Source organism: Geotrypetes seraphini, chromosome 6 (assembly GCF_902459505.1).
Source record: "Geotrypetes seraphini chromosome 6, aGeoSer1.1, whole genome shotgun sequence".
NCBI classification, from domain to species: domain Eukaryota; kingdom Metazoa; phylum Chordata; class Amphibia; order Gymnophiona; family Dermophiidae; genus Geotrypetes; species Geotrypetes seraphini.
This window is the reverse complement of record NC_047089.1, coordinates 2,218,159-2,236,138: the sequence shown is the minus strand read 5'-3', so window position 1 is coordinate 2,236,138 and position 17,980 is coordinate 2,218,159. Positions and strand designations below refer to the sequence as shown.

Genomic DNA, 17,980 nt, shown 5'->3' with positions numbered 1-17,980 from the left:
ATCCCAGAGCCGCATTGCCTCCTGGCACAGGGACCTGGACCCCGTGCCCCCCTGTTTGTTGATATAATACATGGCGACCTGGTTGTCTGTGCGAACTAGCACCACCCGGTCGCGAAGCCGGTGACAAAAGGCTTTCAGAGCGAGGAAAATCGCTCGACGCTCCAGAAGATTGATGTGACAAAGGCGGTCGGCACGGGACCAAAGTCTCTGGGTGCGCAGACCGTCCAGATGATCCCCCCCAAGCATAGGTCGACGAGTCCGTCATGAGGACCTTTTGCGGAGGAGAAGCATGAAACAGAAAACCTCTGGAAAGATTGGAAGAGAGCATCCACCAACGGAGAGAGCAACAAAGGAGTCACGATAATGCGTCAAGAGAGAGGATCTCGATCCTGGTTCCATTGGGATGCCAGAGGAATACGGCGGTGAAGTCTGGAAAAAGGAGTCACGTGAATCGTGGAGACCATGTGACCTAGGAGGACCATCATGAGCCGAGACGGCGCCGAGGGCAGATGGGTCACCCTTTGGCACAAACGGATAAGGGCCTCCTGACGAGGCTGAGGCAAGAAGGAGCGGAGACAAACCATGTCCAGGACCGCTCCGATGAACTTGAGAGACTGGGACGGTCAGAGGTGAGACTTGGGAAAATTCACCTCGAAGCTGAGACTCTGTAGGAGCAAGATGGTCTGACTTGTCGCACGCAGTACTTCGTTGCGAGAAGATGCTTTGATTAACCAGTCGTCGAGGTAGGGAAACACCTGCAGGCCGCGGAGACACGGACATTTCGTGAAAACCCTCGGAGAGGCCGCCAGGCTGAAGGGAAGAACACGATACTGGAGATGGAGATTCCCCACCCAGAATCTCAAATACCGGCGAGAGGCCGAGTGTATCGGAATGTGCGTGTACTCAGTGAGCACAGCCAATCCCCCTCGTCCAAGAGAGGATACAACGTGGGAAGGGTGAGCATTCTGAATCGTTTCTGGACCAAAAACTTGTTCAGAGCGTGGAGGTCCAGAATCGGACGCAGATCCCCTGTCTTCTTGGGTACCAGAAAGTACTGGGAATAAAATCTGGAGTTCTACTGTTCCGTGGGAACCTCCCCGACTGCCCGAAGGCGAAGAAGGGCCTGAGCAACCTGCAGAAGGAGAGGAAGCCAAGACTGAGCAGAAGGAAACTCTCTTGGAGGCAGGTCCGGGGGTACGCGACTGAAGTGGAGAGAGTACCCCTCCCGGATGACAGACAGTACCCAACTGTCGGTGGTAAGACTTTCCCACTTCGGCGACTCAGGGGAGGAAGATTCGCTCGAGGAAACCCAACGAATCTTACAGGTGAGGCCTCGAGAGACGAGGGGACGCTCAGGCAGGTCAGACCGCAACTGGGTTGAGACCGAGGTCAAAGGTGTCGAAGTCGGGACTAGCTGGCTCACCACCAAGGAAAGCTGTGTGGTAATGATAGCCTTAAGCAAATCCACTGCACCAACCAAGCTATACATTTTGGTGGAATTCATTGTATCATATTTATAAAATGGAAAGATCAATTGCCATACAAAAAGGGAATTATAATAATTTTAAAATGATTTGGGGGCCATTAACAAATTATTGCAATCTATAGACATCATTTTCCTAATGAAAGTACATTTACATGTAGGGGAGGGGGGGAGGGTAAATAGTTCTTTTAAAGGTTTGATTAATAGATGTCAAGTGCTGTATATTTTATTAGTAATGTAATGTTTTAATATTAATCACTTGTTTGTCAGTTTTAAATGAATAAAGAATTTCAAAACAAAACAAATAGATTGAAATATAATATATAAATGATATTTTGAATTCAATTATTTGTGGGAAGGGTGGTTGAGGGGGGAATAAATTCATGTATGTAAAATCAGAATTGTATGAATATCAAGTGATTTGTAAAGCAATGTTACTTACCGTAACAGTTGTTATCCAGGGACAGCAGGCAGCTATTCTCACTAATGGGTGACGTGATCCAACGGAGCCCTGATGCGGACGCCTCACAAGCACTTTTGCTTGAGGAAACTCGAAGTTTCGAGTCGTATGCGCGAGTGCCTTCCCGCCCAGACCAGAGCGCGTCTCCTCAGTTCAGATAGCTAGCAGAGAAGCCAACCAAGGGGAGGTGGGTGGGACGTGAGAATAACTGCCTGCTGTCCCTGGATAACAACTGTTACAGTAAGTAACATTGCTTTATCCCAGGATAAGCAGGCAGGTATTCTCACTAATGGGTGACCTCCAAGCTAACCACAATGGGATGGTGGGAGAGTTGGCAACTTAAGAGAATAAATTTTGTAATACTGTTTGGCCAAACTGTCCATCCCGTCTGGAGAAAGTATCCAGACAATAATAAGAAGTGAAGATGTGAACCAAGGACCAAGTGGCAGCCTTACAAATCTCCTCAATCGGTGTTGATCTGAGGAAGGCTACAGAAGCTGCCATTGCTCTGACCTTATGGGCTGTGACTTTATTGCGAAGGGGTAATCCAGCCTGGGCATAACAGAAGGAGATACAAGCCGCCATCCAGTTGGAGATGGTACGCTTAGAGATGGGACGTCCCAACTTGTTCGGATCAAAGGAGATGAAAAGTTGAGGAGCAGTTCTGTGTGGCTTGGTGCGTTCCAGGTAGAAAGCCAAGGCACGTTTACAGTCCAGAGTATGAAGAGCTGATTCTCCAGGGTGAGAATGAGGCTTTGGAAAAAACACAGGAAGAACAATGGATTGATTCAGATGAAATTCCGAGACCACTTTTGGGGAGGAATTTTGGGTGAGTGCGAAGGACCACCTTGTCATGGTGGAAAACTGTGAAAGGTGGATCCGCAACCAATGCTTGAAGCTCACTAATTCAACGAGCAGAGGTGAGGCCAATAAGAAACACCACTTTCTAAGTGAGATTCTTCAGGTGAGCTTTGTGAAGAGGTTCGAATGGAGGTTTCATAAGCTGAGAAAGAACAACATTGAGGTCCCAAACCACTGGAGGCGGTTTGAGGGGAGGATTGACATGGAAAAGTCCTTTCATGAATCTGGAAACCACCGGATGAGCAGAGAGAGGTTTCCCTTGAAGAGGCTGGTGGAAAGCAGCAATTGCACTAAGATGGACTCGTATCGATGCAGACTTGAGGCCAGAATGAGACAGGTGCAAAAGATAATCCAAAACTGAAGACAAGGAAGAGTGTTGTGGCTCATGATGATGAGAAAAACACCAAGCAGAAAATGTAGTCCACTTTTGGTGGTAGCATTGCCTAGTAGCAGGCTTCCTTGAAGCTTCCAGGACATCTCTCACAGGTTGAGAAAACTGGAGAGGGATTACGTTGAGAGGAACCAAGCTGTCAGGTGTAGGGACTGCAGGTTGGGATGAAGTAGAGATCCCTGTTGTTGTGTAAGCAGCGATGGAAACACTGGTAGAAGGAAGGGCTCCCTGCTGCTGAGTTGAAGTAGAAGGGAGTACCAAGGTTGTCTGGGCCACCGTGGAGCAATCAGGATCATGGTGGCATGGTCTGACTTGAGTTTGACTAGTCTTTTGAATGAGAAGAAATGGAGGAAACACATATAGAAAGAGGTTCGTCCAGTCCAGAAGGAAAGCATCTGCCTCGAGGCAGTGAGGAGTGTAGATCCTGGAGCAGAAGTGAGGCAGTTTGAAGTTGTGGGGGGCTGCAAAGAGGTCAATCTGAGGTGTTCCCCACTGAGAAAAGATGTGATGGAGGGGCGTTGAGTGGAGGGTCCACTCGTGAGGTTGCAGCAGATGACTCAAGTTGTCCACCAAGGCATTGTCCGCCCCCTGAATGTAGACAGCTTTGAGGAAGGTGTTGTGGCGAATCGCCTAATCCCAAACTTTCAGAGCTTCCTGACAGAGGGAGGCCGATCCCGTGCCCCCCTGCTTGTTGATATAATACATGGCGACTTGGTTGTCAGTGCAAATGAGGACCACCTTGTCTTGAAGCAGGTGCTGGAAAGCATTGAAAATCGCCCTGAGTTCCAGGAGATTGATGTGGCACTGGCAGTCCGTGCTGGTCCAATAACCCTGAGTGCAGAGGCCGTCCAGATGAGCCCCCCAGGCATAAGTGGACGAGTCGGTCGTGAGGACTTTTTGATGGGGGAGGGGGCGTTTGAAACAGCAAACCTCTGGATAGATTGGAGGATAGCATCCACCAGCGAAGAGACTGTTGCAGAGCAGGAGTGACCCGGATGTGTCGGGACAGAGGGTCGGATATCTGCATCCACTGAGATGCCAGGGTCCTCTGGGGAATCCTGAGGTGAAGTCTGGCAAAAGGAGTCACATGAACTGTAGAGGCCATGTGGCCCAGGAGAACCATCATGTGTCTCGCCGAGATGGATGGGCGAGAGGACACCAAGTGGCAAAGATGGAGGAGAGCTTCCAGACGTTGGGGAGGGAGGAACGCTCTGAGTTGGGTAATATCCAGAACAGCTCCGATGAAAGGAAGAGTCTGGGAAGGTTGTAGATGGGATTTCGGGAAGTTTATCTCGAACCCCAGATGTTGCAGTAACCAAATCGTCTTCTGGGTCGCGAGGGCGACTCCCTGAGACATGGAATCCTTGATGAGCCAGTCGTCCAGGTAGGGGAATACCTGGAGGCCGTAGTTCCTGAGCGCTGTGGCCACCACTACCAGGCACTTAGTGAAGACTCTGAATGACGAGATGAGGCCAGGCGGAAAGGAAGCACTCGGTATTGAAGATGAAGATGTCCCACCCTGAATCTGAGGTATTGGCGTGAGGCCGGATGAATGGGAATGTGAGTGTAGGCCTCCTTGAGATCCAGAGAGCATAACCAGTCGTTCTGCTCGAGGAGGGGATACAGGGATGTCAGGGTCAACATGCGAAACTTCTCTTTGACCAGAAACTTGTTGAGGACCCCGAGATCCAAAATGGGTCGCAGATCGCCCGTCTTCTTCGGAACAAGGAAGTACCGGGAGTAGAAACCCTTGTTCTGTTGAGACACAGGAACCGGCTCGACAGCTCCGAGCTGTAATAATCTAAACTAATCTAATCTTTAGGTTTGTATACCGCATCTTCTCCACGGCTAGGTTTACAGTGGAAGAAATAGGAAGGAACTACAACAGAGGGTTAGAGGTAGCAGTGTGAAGAAAATTTAGAGGACTTGGGATGCCAAGATATAAGAGTTTCCTAGAATTCTTAAGTTGAAGGGAGAGCCAGGTTTTCAGATGTTTGCAGAAAACTTGGAGGGAGCTCAAGTTCCGAAGAGGGGAGGTAAGGTTGTTCCAGAGCTCAGTGATTTTGAAGTGGAGGATGCCTTTTAGCTAGGGGAAGGATAGTTTTAATTTGTGGGAGGATCTGGTGGTATTAGGGTTTGAGGAATTCCAGGAAAGAGGGATAAGGGGAGGGAGGATACCATGTAGGATTTTGAATGCTAAACAGGCGCATTTATAGTGGACCCTGGCGATAATAGGAAGTCAGTGGAGCTTGGCCAGGAGCGGGAAAACATGGTCAAATTTTCTTTTAGCGAAGATGAGCTTGGCTGCGGCGTTCTGAATCCGTTGGAGGCTATGGAAGTTTTTCTTAGTTAGGCTTAAGTAGATAGAGTTGCAATAGTCCAATCTGGAAAGGATGGTGGATTGGACAAGGAGGGTAAAATGTTTTTGATGGAAGCAGGATCTAACTTTCCTCAGCATGTGAAGGCTGAAAAAGCATTTTTTTACCAAGGATTGGAGGTGGTCATTGAAGGACAATGTGGAATCAATGATGACGCCCAAGACCTTGCTCGAGAACTCAAGCTGTAGAGAGGAGCCAGAGGGTAGTGGGATGGAGGTGGGTAGGTGGTCTAGTTTTGGGCCGAGCCAAAGAAGTCTTGTTTTGGACTCATTCAATTTCATTTGCACAGTGTGGGCCCAGGATTGTAGGTTCATTATACAGGAGGATATGTTCTTAGACAGGTCGGTGAGGTTTGAATCGGTCTCGAGGAGGACGAGGATGTCATCTGCATAAGTGTAAATTGTTTCAAGGGGAGATAGGTGAAGGAGTTTTAGGGAGGACATATAGATGTTGAAAAGGATAGGAGATAGTGGAGAGCCTTGCGGGTCTCCACAATTCGGTATCCAGGGGAGGATGAGGTGCCATTGATGTTAACAATGTAAGAACGAGAGCGGAGGAATTTAGAGAACCAATCTAGGACTGTGCAGTTGATGCCTATCTCAGAGAGTTGGTAAACAAGAATATCATGGTGAACAACGTCGAAAGCAGCGGAATGGTCGAATTGTAGGAGGACGGTAAACTTGTTTCGAGAATGAAGTTGTTGAACCCTTGAAATCAGGGAAGACAGTAGGGATTCGGTGCTGAAGTTAGGATGAAAGCCATATTGATAGGGTAGAAGAATAGAGAATCTCTCTAAGTATGATGAGAGTTGGGTAGAAATGATGGACTCTAGCATCTTGGTTAGGAGAGGGATATTTGCAATTGGGTGATAGCTGGATTTTATGGAAGGGTCAAGGTCAGATTTTTTTCAGTAGTGGGGTCAAGGCGATATGACCCATTTCTGGGGAGAAATGGCCCGACTGAAGGGCGGAGTTTATGAGATTGGTGATAGAAGAGATAGCCTGAGCGGGAATGTTCTCGTATAGGTAGGAGGGGAAAGGGTCCAAGGAGCAGTTACAGAATTTCAGTTTGAGGCAGAGATTGAGGACCAGGGTATCAGAAACGCGCTCAAAGGTGGTCCAGGATCTGTCAGCTGGGGTTGGAGCCCATTAGGGTGGGGGTGGAATCGGTGGGCACTAGGGAGTTGTAGGAGACTGAAGGAGGGAAGGAGCATCTCAAGGAAGAAACCTTATTGTTGAAGAATTTTGCTAGAACGTCGGCTGAGGGAGAGGAGGAGCACGGCGGGGTCTCGTTTGGAGGTTAGGGAGCGCCAAATGTTGAATAGTGTACTGCTCTGATTGTTGGACCTGGAGATTTTGTCACCATAGAAGTTCTTTCTTGCTTTTTTTAGCGCTGTATTGTACAGCTTGATATTGACTCTCCAGGACTGTCTGTCTATGGGACATTTTTATTTTTTCCATATGCGCTCCAGAGTTCGACATTTCTGTTTTAGCTCTCTGTGATATGGGAGGTACCAAGGGGCCTTTGCAGGGGTAGGAGATGGATTTAGTGGAAAGAAGAGCGAGGGAAAGATAGGTGAGTTCGGAGAGGGCGACCCAGTTATGCCAATTAGTACCTGAATCAGAAGGCTTAGGGGCAGAGGAGAATAGATTGAGAAATTCAGACCAGAACAGATCGCTTGTGATTTTTTTGCGGAAGGTAATGGGATTGGAAGTACGGGGTGGAGCCCCAAGGTGCGACATAAAGATGGGGAGATAGAAAGCCCTAAGGAAGTGGTCAGACCAGAGGACATGTTCCCAGCGAGTGTCATCAACTGACGTCTTATGAGCGGTAAGATCGAGGAAGCTAATGAGGTCTAGTATGTGCCCCTTTTCATGGGTAGGGGATGGTGCGGGGGGGGGAGGCCAAGGGAGGCGAGGAAGCTAGTAAGTTCAATCGTGTCCTTGCTGGTGATCTCGTCTAGGTGAAGATTGATGTCTCCGATGATCAATAGCCTTTGGAACTTGAGGAAGGCATTTGTTATAGCTCAAGGACGAGTTTGGAGGAGTTGTTCCAAGGGGTAGGTGGGCGGTATAGGAGCAGGATGCCCAGTGGGTGAGGGTGCAGTTCATCATTAACGGAAGCAAGTATGTATTCTAGTGAGGTGTGGCAACCCCTTTCGAGGAGCTGAACATTGAAAAAGGATTTGTAGTGAATTGCCAGGCCACCTCCTTTACAGTTAGATCTAGGTGAAAATAGACCTTGGTAGCCATGGGAGCAGAGTTCGTTTTGTGTAAATAGGTCATCTTTTTAAATCCATGATTCCGTGATGCATAGGAAACCAGGGTCAGAATCTTCGAGTAGGTCCTTTAGAATTTGAAGCTTGATGCAGGCGGATCTTGCGTTGCAATAAAGTGTTGGGACTGGGGTGAGCGAGTCAAAAGCAAGGTTGGGGAGATTGGCAGGGGAAACTGACTTTAAAGAAGTATGGTTGATTCTTCGGGGGGGGGAGGGGGGGTTGGGAGGATGTGGTCTGGTGCGAATCAGCGTGGGGATTTTGAGGCCAGGGCACATATTATTGGTATTCGCGGAATTGAGAAGATCTGGAGAAGGAGGTATTACACAGAGGGTGGTGTTGAGGGAAAAGCAAAGTAGGAGGAGAAAGGGCCACGAGGGTGGCTTCATGGTGAGAGGGTGGTGAGCCTTTGGTGAGCTTTGGGGTTGTGAAAATATATTTTATTTTTTTATTTTTATTTGGGGGGGAAGTTAGCCCTGTTTTTGTAAAGCTAGCCTTTGGTGAGCTTTGGGTAGTGTATATATGTGTGTGTGTGTGTGTATATATATATATAAATTTTTTAAGAGCTAGGCAATTTAGTATCTAAACAAGAAGAGGATCTAGACAACTAGGTGGAGAGAGGACTCTTTTTCCTGCGGCGAGGGCTGTTTCCTGCCGCTGAAACACGAGGCAGAAAAAGAAAAAGTCGCCGATGCTGTTGCTGCTGTGTGGAGGTCTCCTGCTGGTTCGGGAGAGGGGCAGAGCAGTGCTCCCACGCTCCTCTCCACTAGGGAGCCGACGATGTCCTCAGCAGCCCGCCGGTATCTGTGCAAGGCTGAGGAAAATGGCTGCACGCCGCCGGTGCAGATTGCTACCTGAGCTTCCTGAAAAAGAAGGGTGATCTAGGTCAAGTTGGAAGGATACTCTCTTGGAGGATGTTCCGGGGGGACTCGATCGAACTGGAGAGAGTATCCTTCTCTGGCGATGGAAAGGACCCAGAGGTCGGAGGTAATGGTCATCCATCGATGGTAAAAGTGATGGAGACGACCTCCAATTGGTGGAGCAACTGAAAATGGCAGGACGACTGAAGTTACGTCCTCTATGAGACAGTCAAAGGGGCTGAGGAGCCTTAGGGACGGTAGATGGCTGAGGCGTCTGTTGATGCTTTTGGGAATGCTGCCGCTTCACAGGCTGTCGGATGGGGAGAGCTTGCTTAGGTGGGTAACGCCGCTGGTATATCAGCGGAGGGCGTGATGGGCGAGGAGGAGCAGGCTTAGGCTTCGGACGCAGGATGGATTGGAAGGATTTCTCGTGGTCCGAGAGCTTCTTGGTCACCGCCTTGATGGATTCATCAAAGAGGTTGGTACCAGTGCATGGGACATTGGCAAACCTGTCCTGAAGATTAGGGTCCATATCGATGGTCCTGAGCCACGTCAGCCGGCGCATGGCCACCGCACATGCTATAGCCCGAGCCGAGAGCTCAAAGGCATCGTAGGATGACTGCATCAGCTATAACCGGAGCTGGGACAGCGAGGCCAGAACCTCCTGGTACTCAGATTGTGCCCTAGGGTCCACATAGGGCAAGAACTTCTGGAGTACCGACAGGAAGAACTCAAAATATGTGACGAAATGGAAGTTGTAGTTCAGAACCCTGGATGTCATCATGGAGTTCTGATAAATCCTCCTGCCAAATCGGTCCATGGTCTTGCCCTCTCTACCAGGTGGAACGGCAGCATAGACCTGGGAGGGGTGAGACCGCTGCAGTGAGGACTCCACCAAAAGGGATTGATGGGAGAGTTGGGAACCATCGATACAGCAGGGATGGAATAAGGTGTTTCAAGGCATCGCACAAAGGTCTGATCCAGCAACTTATGTAAAGGAAGCTTGAGGGATTCAGCAGGTGGTTGAGGGAGGTGCATAGTCTCCAGATATTCTTTGGAGAATTTGGACCCTGTGTCCAGGTGGATGTCCAGGTTGTCTGCCATCTGTCGAAGGAACGAGGAGAACAACAGCTGGTCAGCCGAAGCAGGGCCTCGAGAAGGGCTCGAGGACGTCGAGGCCTCTGGATCCAAGGAGGACGGGGATCGTGGTGGTGATAAAGACCCCAGTGTGCCCTCGAGCTCCGGCATTGGAGGAGGTGAAGTAGCCGGTGGAGAATACTCAAGAAAAGGCTGCTTCCGATGAGGCGAGGCATGCCTGGACGAGTGCCTCGATGAATGCCTCGATCAATGTGAACTGTGTTTGGATATCGGCCTCGAGGGACGAGGCGATTGGATCTTCGCTGAGGCCCCCAGGTAGTGGATGGGGCTGGAAGCGGTTGATCGAAGCACAGGTGGATGGCTGGAATCACCCCGGGGTACTCGTAGAGACTCAAACCCCTGCATCGGGTGGATCGGCTCCAATGGAGGCACTCGCAAAGACTCTGCTCCTTGCATCGAGTGGATGGGTTCCAATGGAGGCACTCGCAAAGACTCTACTCCTTGCATCGAGTGAATCGGTTCCAATGGAGGCATGGGCAAAGACTCTGCTCCTTGCGATGCATGCACCGATGCCAGACCAGACACTCGCAGAGACTCTGCTCCCTGTAGAGAGTGTGTGTACCGCTGAGGCACTGGAGGCGGCTCGACCTCGCAGGAGGCCTCCCCGTGCCCAGGCTGGATTTGAGAGAGAAGCTTAGGCCCTATGGTGGTGAAGAGCTCAATGAATTGCTTCTCTAACAAGGTCTGGAACGAGGCCGGCAAGGACGGATCCCCATCATCAATGGGACCGCCTGCACGGGCCTCGCGTTCTTTAGGGGTAGTGTGTGAGTGCTTGGGCCTAGAAGCCTTGGGCACTTTTAGCACTACCGGTGGAATAGGTTGATGTGCTACCTGATCTGAAAAGAACGAGGAAGGCATCGCAGCAGGCGCTGGAGTCAGGGCCGGCACGAACGATGCAGGCTTGATGAGACTTGGCGCCGCAGAGGTGGTAGGCTGGGGAGCAGCGGATGAAGTCGAAGGTGAGGGGTCTTTCGATGAAGACTGCTTCGTCGAGGACTCCATGCTGAACAGCGACTCCCACAAGACGCAACGACGCTTGAAAGCACGTGCGGTGAGTGTGGAGCAAGGCCAGCACGATTTCGGAAGGTGTTCAGGCCCGAGACACCGAACACAGCGTCGATGAGGGTCCATTAGCGAAATCGCGCGCTGGCACTTTGCACACTTTTTAAAACCGGTGATAGGCCGGGACATAGGCCGGAAAAGCTCCACCGCAAGATTGAAGCCGCGGGGCTGCAGCCACGTGGCCTGCCCGGTTAGACAGATCGAAATTTTTTTTTTTTTTTTTTAAAACAAGAAAGAATGACGAAAATCAGCGATTAAGAGAAAAATAACCCAAAACCATGGACTTTAGAAAGCACAAGTGAAAAATCTTCATGCAGAGAGTCGAAGACGGACTTCTCGGCTCCGCGGAAAAGTAAAAACTGAGGAGATGCGCTCTGGTCTGGGCTGGAAGGCACTCGCGCATGCGCGGTGCGGGCGACTCGAAACTTCGAGTTTCCTCAAGCAAAAATGCTTGTGAGGCGTCCGCATCGGGGCTCCATTGGATCACGTCACCCATTAGTGAGAATACCTGCCTGCTTGTCCTGGGATAACAGTTAATATGATGTAGTATTGTGCACTTGTTGTAAGATGAAAAATGAATAAAGAATTTTTTAAAAAAAATGATAGCCTTAAGCATGTCTTCGAACATAGGCACCGAGACCAAAGGTAGGTGGGTCGGAGGTGTAGCAGTGCGCTCCTTTGGGGGCAACCTCGAGGAAGAGTATTCCCTACGTGAAGAGGCATTCTTAGATAGATGTCTCGAAGACGCCGACGAGGCGGGGCTGACATGAGACTCCGAGATAGGCTTCTTTGCTGGTACACCTGAGGAGGGAAGAGGAGACTTACCCGAGGCCGGAGTAGCAGGAGTGGCCGAGGCCGGAGCCTTCGAGGCTGTCGGGGACTTCGAGGCCGAGGACTTCGAGGCTGAGACGCCCAACAAGGGTGTTGAGCTCGAGGCCTGTCCCACAGGATCCATGGGGCCAAAGAGTTAGAGAATCTTGGCCACCCTTCGACGAAGAGCCCACGGTTGTAAAGTCGCACAACAGGGACACGACTCAGCGCGGTGCTCTGCACCCAGGCACTCCACACACCAACGATGAGGATCGGTGATGGAGATAACCCGGTTGCACTTAGTATGGTTTTTAAATCCGGAACGAGGCCGGGACATAAGAAAAAAGACGGCTGCGGCCCCGCGAGGCCAGAGGACGACCGGGAACCCGGTCAAAAATATACGAACTGAAGAAAAAAATGAAAATAAAGGAAATTAAAGACGCAAGCACAGCAACTCAACAGAAATTAACCAAACAAGCCGCGGTGCAAGAGGGTCAATGAGATTGCGCGAAGCAAAGGAGCAGTGTTTCTGGCTCCACGGAAAACAGAGAACTGAGGACATGCTGAGGAGACGCATGCCCTAGGCAGGGCGGGAGGGGCACGTGCGCATGCGCGGGCCAATCGCAAGCCTGAAGGTCTTCAAGCAAGTCTGCTTGCAAAAACGTCTGCTAGGGGGCTCCGTCGGTGACGTCACCCACATGTAGAGAATATGCTGCCTGCTTGTCCTGGGATAAAAATATGTATGTGCAATGCTCCTTCCTAAAAGCCACTGAAATAAGATGAGCTGAAGAGTATCCTTCAGATTATATCATCTATTCATGAAAACTTGCTGTCCTGTCTTCAGAGAATGTTTTAACCAATGCCGGCTTAACAGTCTATAGTTACCTAGTTCACATTCTGAAAACTGATAGTACATCAACTGCTAACCCGGATCCTTCTGTGTCAGTATGTACAAGTCTCATCTGTTAAACATATTTCTATTATGAAATGTTCCCCTTTTGCTTTATTTTTTCCATATTCTGTTTTAAATCTTTGTATTGTCAAGTACAGCTTTAGTAGCAGATTTGAATGACAAGTTACAAGCAGCAGGTCTGCAATTTTGCACAGGAATTCCTTTACAACTCTAAGGTGAAGAATTTGCTATTATTTAGTAAACTAATTTGCAGATTTTTTCACTTCATCTGCACAGAATAGTTCCAGGGAGGGCATCTCATCAACATCCTTCAAAGCAGTGCTTCTCAATCCTCTCCCGGAAGCACACCTAGATGGTCATCTCTCTCATGCATATCCTAAGTGTCGTTTTGCTGTTTCATTGGCTTTGTGGAACCTTTTGGTGCTATTTGGATTTTGTTGTTTTGTCTCATTTGTTCATATCAGCTGTGGTTTTTTAGCATGTTTATGACTGGTTTGTTTTAAATGTATGTCATTTTTATTGATGATTTTAATGTTTAATTTGTTTAGTATATTTTCATTTATTTGCTGACATGACATTTTTTAGATATATATTTTTTATTTCAGTTTTAGCATATTTATTGTTCAAAATATGGATTTTATGTATTGTAAGGTTGATTTCTTCTCCTGAGAAAGGCGTATGTGCCGAAACACGGCCATGTTGAGAAGGAAAGAATGCCTGTCACATGCAAAAAAGGACTTTAATATTGATTTATGGTGTATACCTTATTATTGGGGTTTATTATATATTGCGATTAAATATGAATCCTAGTCCATATATATGTTCCACATCTTTTATCTTTGGAAGCCAGAAGACAACAGGTTCAAATCCTGAGATTCCCCTCTGTAACAATAAGTGTGCAGAGCACGGAGGCTCCCTATTCAGCCCTTAACAACTCTCTCTGTCTACACAGGGCCATTATATAGGGAAATTCCACATTCCTCCTGTCTTCTTCCCATACACACTCGGCTACCCACGGTGTAAAGCAAGAACATGTTAAGTCTCAGCCCCCAATCTATACCTACCTTCCATTGTCCCGTCCAACTCCCCACACTCGAATGCTGGCAATGGGTTGGGAATACAGCAGTGTAAGCTCCAAGGGATCCACCAGATTCAGGGTGTCATTCTCCAGTATTAGCAGCATATCCTTACCCTGCAGAAATACAGTACATCCAGAGTCAGGTATGGAGCCTGCAGAAAGCATAGGACATACACTGCCCAAAGGAAATTGAGATCCCCAATCCTTCAAAGCCAGAATTTGTCAAGAAAAAATGTATTAACTTATCCTTCTACTGATCAGTACACCGACAGTGGCCAGCGTTTCACAAATCTGCTGCCTCAGGGTGTGACACGACTGATCAGACTCAGAGAATGGAGCGCTGAACACGTCTCCTGCATCTTAGGATGGCTGGCCACCGTCGGTGTACCGATCAGTAGAAGGATAAGTTGATACATTTTTTCTTCTATCTTTCATGTCCTCTACAAATAAACACAGAGTTTTTTCAACTGAAATTCTAATGGAGGGTTTTTGCCGATGAGGTGACAGCTCAACCACTTGAATCCATACCACTTTTAGTGGAGGTGGGAGGGCCCTTTTCTGAGGCTTTTACCTCCAGTTTAGATGAATTGCATAGCCTGTGCTGTTTTATTATTCAGCTTGACATTCATGCATCATTTAGAGTGAAAGTGTTACTGCAGTCCATATTGGTTTTTTCACTATGTCCGAGTCATTTGATTATTGACCAAGATGGCCACACCTGCCTTTTTCTTTATCACTGGAGCAAAAAAACAGTGCTTGATCCAGCCACCCTCTAGTTTAGCTGTTTCAATTGCTGAAAAATGCGTTTCCTGTAAAAAATATATATGTCCGCTTGTTGTTTTTTCAGAAAGGTGAGTATTTTTTTCTTTTGAATGAGTATTTTCAACTCAATACCTCGGAGGAGATATCTTTGGAAGCTCTATGGGATGCTTTCAAGGCAACTTTAAGAGGGCAGATTATTTCATATTCAGCGCATATTAGGAAATTACTTAGAACAGAGTTTTCCAATTTAGAACAAATTATTTCTGATTTAGAATTACAATTGGCTTTAAAATGGGAACAAGATACTTTGACTGCCCTGTTGAAGGCTAAATACAAATATGAGATATGCTCACAATTGGCTAGGAAAGATTTGTTTCTTCAGCAAGTGGTGTATTATGGAAACTTGAATAAAGTGTGAAGAGTATTGGCGAATTATCTTAAAGCTACAAAGAGAAGAGGAAAGATTATGTCCATTAAAGATGAAAAGGGCAAGATTTACACCCATATATCTGATGTTTTAACTCAATTTTTAGATTATTATAAAGCCTTATACTCTTCTGAGCTATACTCAAATAAAGAGAATGAAGGAAGAGACTTCTTGAAATCAAGGTTATAAATGGTTGCAATTGAAACAGGCCATTCAGAATGGCGTAATTTAAAGAGTTAGTATAGTTTGCCAGGCCTATGTTTCCAGGTAGATTTTCAAGGAAATCAAGTCGCTAAGTGGTAGAAATCATTATCTAAATATTTGGAGAAAAAGCCTAACACAAGCTTAAAAGACATTTGGAGTATTGAAACAAAGCAGAATTTCTGCTATACAATGGTCATGGATTTGGACTTGGAGAATAAGATGTACAGCATCAGCATCTATGAGACAAACTTGGGTTATTTTGTTATATAGAATATTTTGGACTCCTATTCATTTGCAAAAATTGGATAACACAAAATCTAATAGATGCTGGTACTGTCAACTTGAAGTAGGGACACTGGATCAAATTTTATTTCATTGCCCACTAATACTCAACTTCTGGAAGTCAATTAGGGCAAAATTAATCTGGTATTAGGTGTCTCTATTCCATTGTCGTATGACATGATTTTATTTGGGACATTGTTAAAACTTAATAGTCCAATTGACAAATATAAAAATAGACTTCTTCTTATGACTGGAGTGACCATGCAATTAATAATTAGAAATTGGAAAAATTGGGATAGGTTGAATTTTTCTTTTTGGTGGGAAACACTTTGTTAATATTATAGATATGAAAAGATGCTAGCGGAACAATCTGGGAATAGTAAGATTTTTTAAGTTATTTGGAGTCCATTGGAGTCATTTGTTAAACAAAAAAAATTATTTAAAACTTTAGTTAATAGATACACACATCCAGGTAGGGAGGGGGGAATGGGATGGGTAATTTGTTTCAGTTAATTTGCAAGTATGTAAGTGCTGCTCTTTGGCATTTTTGAATATATAATTGTTGCACGTTGTGTAAGATGAAAAAAATCAATAAAGATTATAAAAAAGTAAAAAAAAGGAGGGGAAAAACATGGGAACATCCAGAAACCTTTAAACCTCCACTTTTCAAACCTACCCCGAAGTCAATCACAGGCTGTCAGCCTGTGTACTCACTGTGACCTGACAGGATGTGTGCTGCAACCTGCTTTCAGCTCTCTTACAGTAGCTGGTTGAGAAATTTCACTGCTACAATGCTGGGAATGGTTCTGGAAAGCTGATCTTCGGATTGCCAGTCAGACCTCTATGTCCGACTACATCTCCACCCTTGCACTCCACCAGATGTGCACTGGGACGAGCGACAAAGCACCCTGCGAGACCTCGCTGAGTCTCCTAAGGGCGCCTAACAGCCTGCGCTCAACCCGTGATTAAAAGGACGGCTCTGAGCTCCAGAGAAACTATGCAGGCTGGCTAACAGGTACCCAGTGGGATTGGCCTGTCAGCTACAGACCAAAGTCTGTGAATTCTCAAAAAGGCTGTGCTTCAATTTCGTTCCAAGCACTAAATTGAGAGTGGTTCAGAATACTGCTGTCTGCCTCATTTTTGGTTTAAAAAAATGGGAGCGTATTACTCCTTTTTATCAGAAACTCCATTGGCTGCCGATAGTCTAGAATTTTGTTTAAATTTTCATGCATTTGTTATAAATCATTCTTTGGTATGTCACCAGACTATCTTGTTTCTCACTTCTCTTTGAGACACTCTAAAGATTACACACAGAGTGCATTTGTTTACATATCCCTCCATAAAATCTTGTCGTTACAAGAAGTTCCTTGAGAGAACCCTCTCGTTTCAGGCCGCTATATTGAATGTATGGCTTGGAAAAATTATGTTAGAGGTTTCTTCTTGTTCTGATTTTAGAAAACTGTTAAAGACACAACTATTTGATAGGATGGTATCTTAATACATCCTGTTTTACCTTTTAATAAGTTTTTTCATTAATAATTTGATGTATTTTATCTGCATTGTATGTATTAGTTCTATTTGTTGTGAACCACCTAGAACCTTTTCAGTTTGGCGGTATATAAGAAGGAGAAATTAGGTTCTTACCTGCTAATTTACTTTCTTTTAGCTTCTCCAGACCAGTAGAGGTTAACTTTACGAATGGGTATATATCTAATCATGACCAGCAGGTGGAGACTGAAAACAAAACTTTGGGACAGTATATCCTAGCCCCTCCTCTCTATTTCCCTCAGTCTGCCGAATAGCCAAGCAGAACCAAGAACTGGAAAACAACAGAGAGAAAAAACAATACTCCGAAAGGAGTAACAAATAACATACCCAAAATGCTGTTGGAAAGTGCAGAGGAGAAATTCCCGAAGGAAGAATGTCCCCACAGCTCGCCAGCTAAGCCAGCCGAGCCACAGCCGCTGTTCTTCAATTCTCCCCGGCCCTAGAAAAATACTAGAACCCGCAGCAAAAACCAAAAACTGCCCGCGCAACAGCCCCAACAACAACAACAACAGACAGGGTGGGGACCTCTACTGGTCTGGAGAAGCTAAAAGAAAGTAAATTAGCAGGTAAGAACCTAATTTCTCCTTCTTTAGCACTCTCCAGACCAGTAGAGGTTAACTTTACGAATGGGACGTACCAAAGCAGTCCCTCTCACGGGCGGGACCCCCGAAGGGCCGATACCAATACACGCTCACCGAACACCGCGTCCCGACGCGCCTGCACATCAACCCGATAATGACGAACAAAGGAATGCAAGGAAGACCAAACCGCAGCCTTACAAATATCCACTGGAGGCACGAGCGACGACTCAGCCCAAGAAGCCGCCTGACCCCGAGTGGAATGAGCCTTGAGAAACTCCGGAACAGGCTGCTGTTTCAGAAGATAAGCGGAAGCAATCGTCTCCTTGATCCAGCGCGCAATAGTAGCCTTAGAAGCGCCAGCTCCCCGACGAGGACCCGCCAGGAGGACAAAGAGATGATCGGACTTCCGGAATTCCTGGGTCCGCTGCACATAAGAGCGAAGGACCC

The 17,980-nt window shown here is 47.0% G+C and overlaps 1 protein-coding gene across 1 annotated transcript in view; it reads right to left on the bottom strand.

The window, feature by feature from the left end:
- The window catches only part of APBB1 (amyloid beta precursor protein binding family B member 1), a 200,930-nt gene that overhangs the window by 81,657 nt on the left and 101,293 nt on the right, over positions 1-17,980 (bottom strand). The window contains exon 8 of the mRNA XM_033947847.1: positions 13,716-13,843. Coding sequence (XP_033803738.1) covers positions 13,716-13,843 — 128 coding nt within the window. The remainder of the gene's footprint in view (positions 1-13,715; positions 13,844-17,980) is intronic.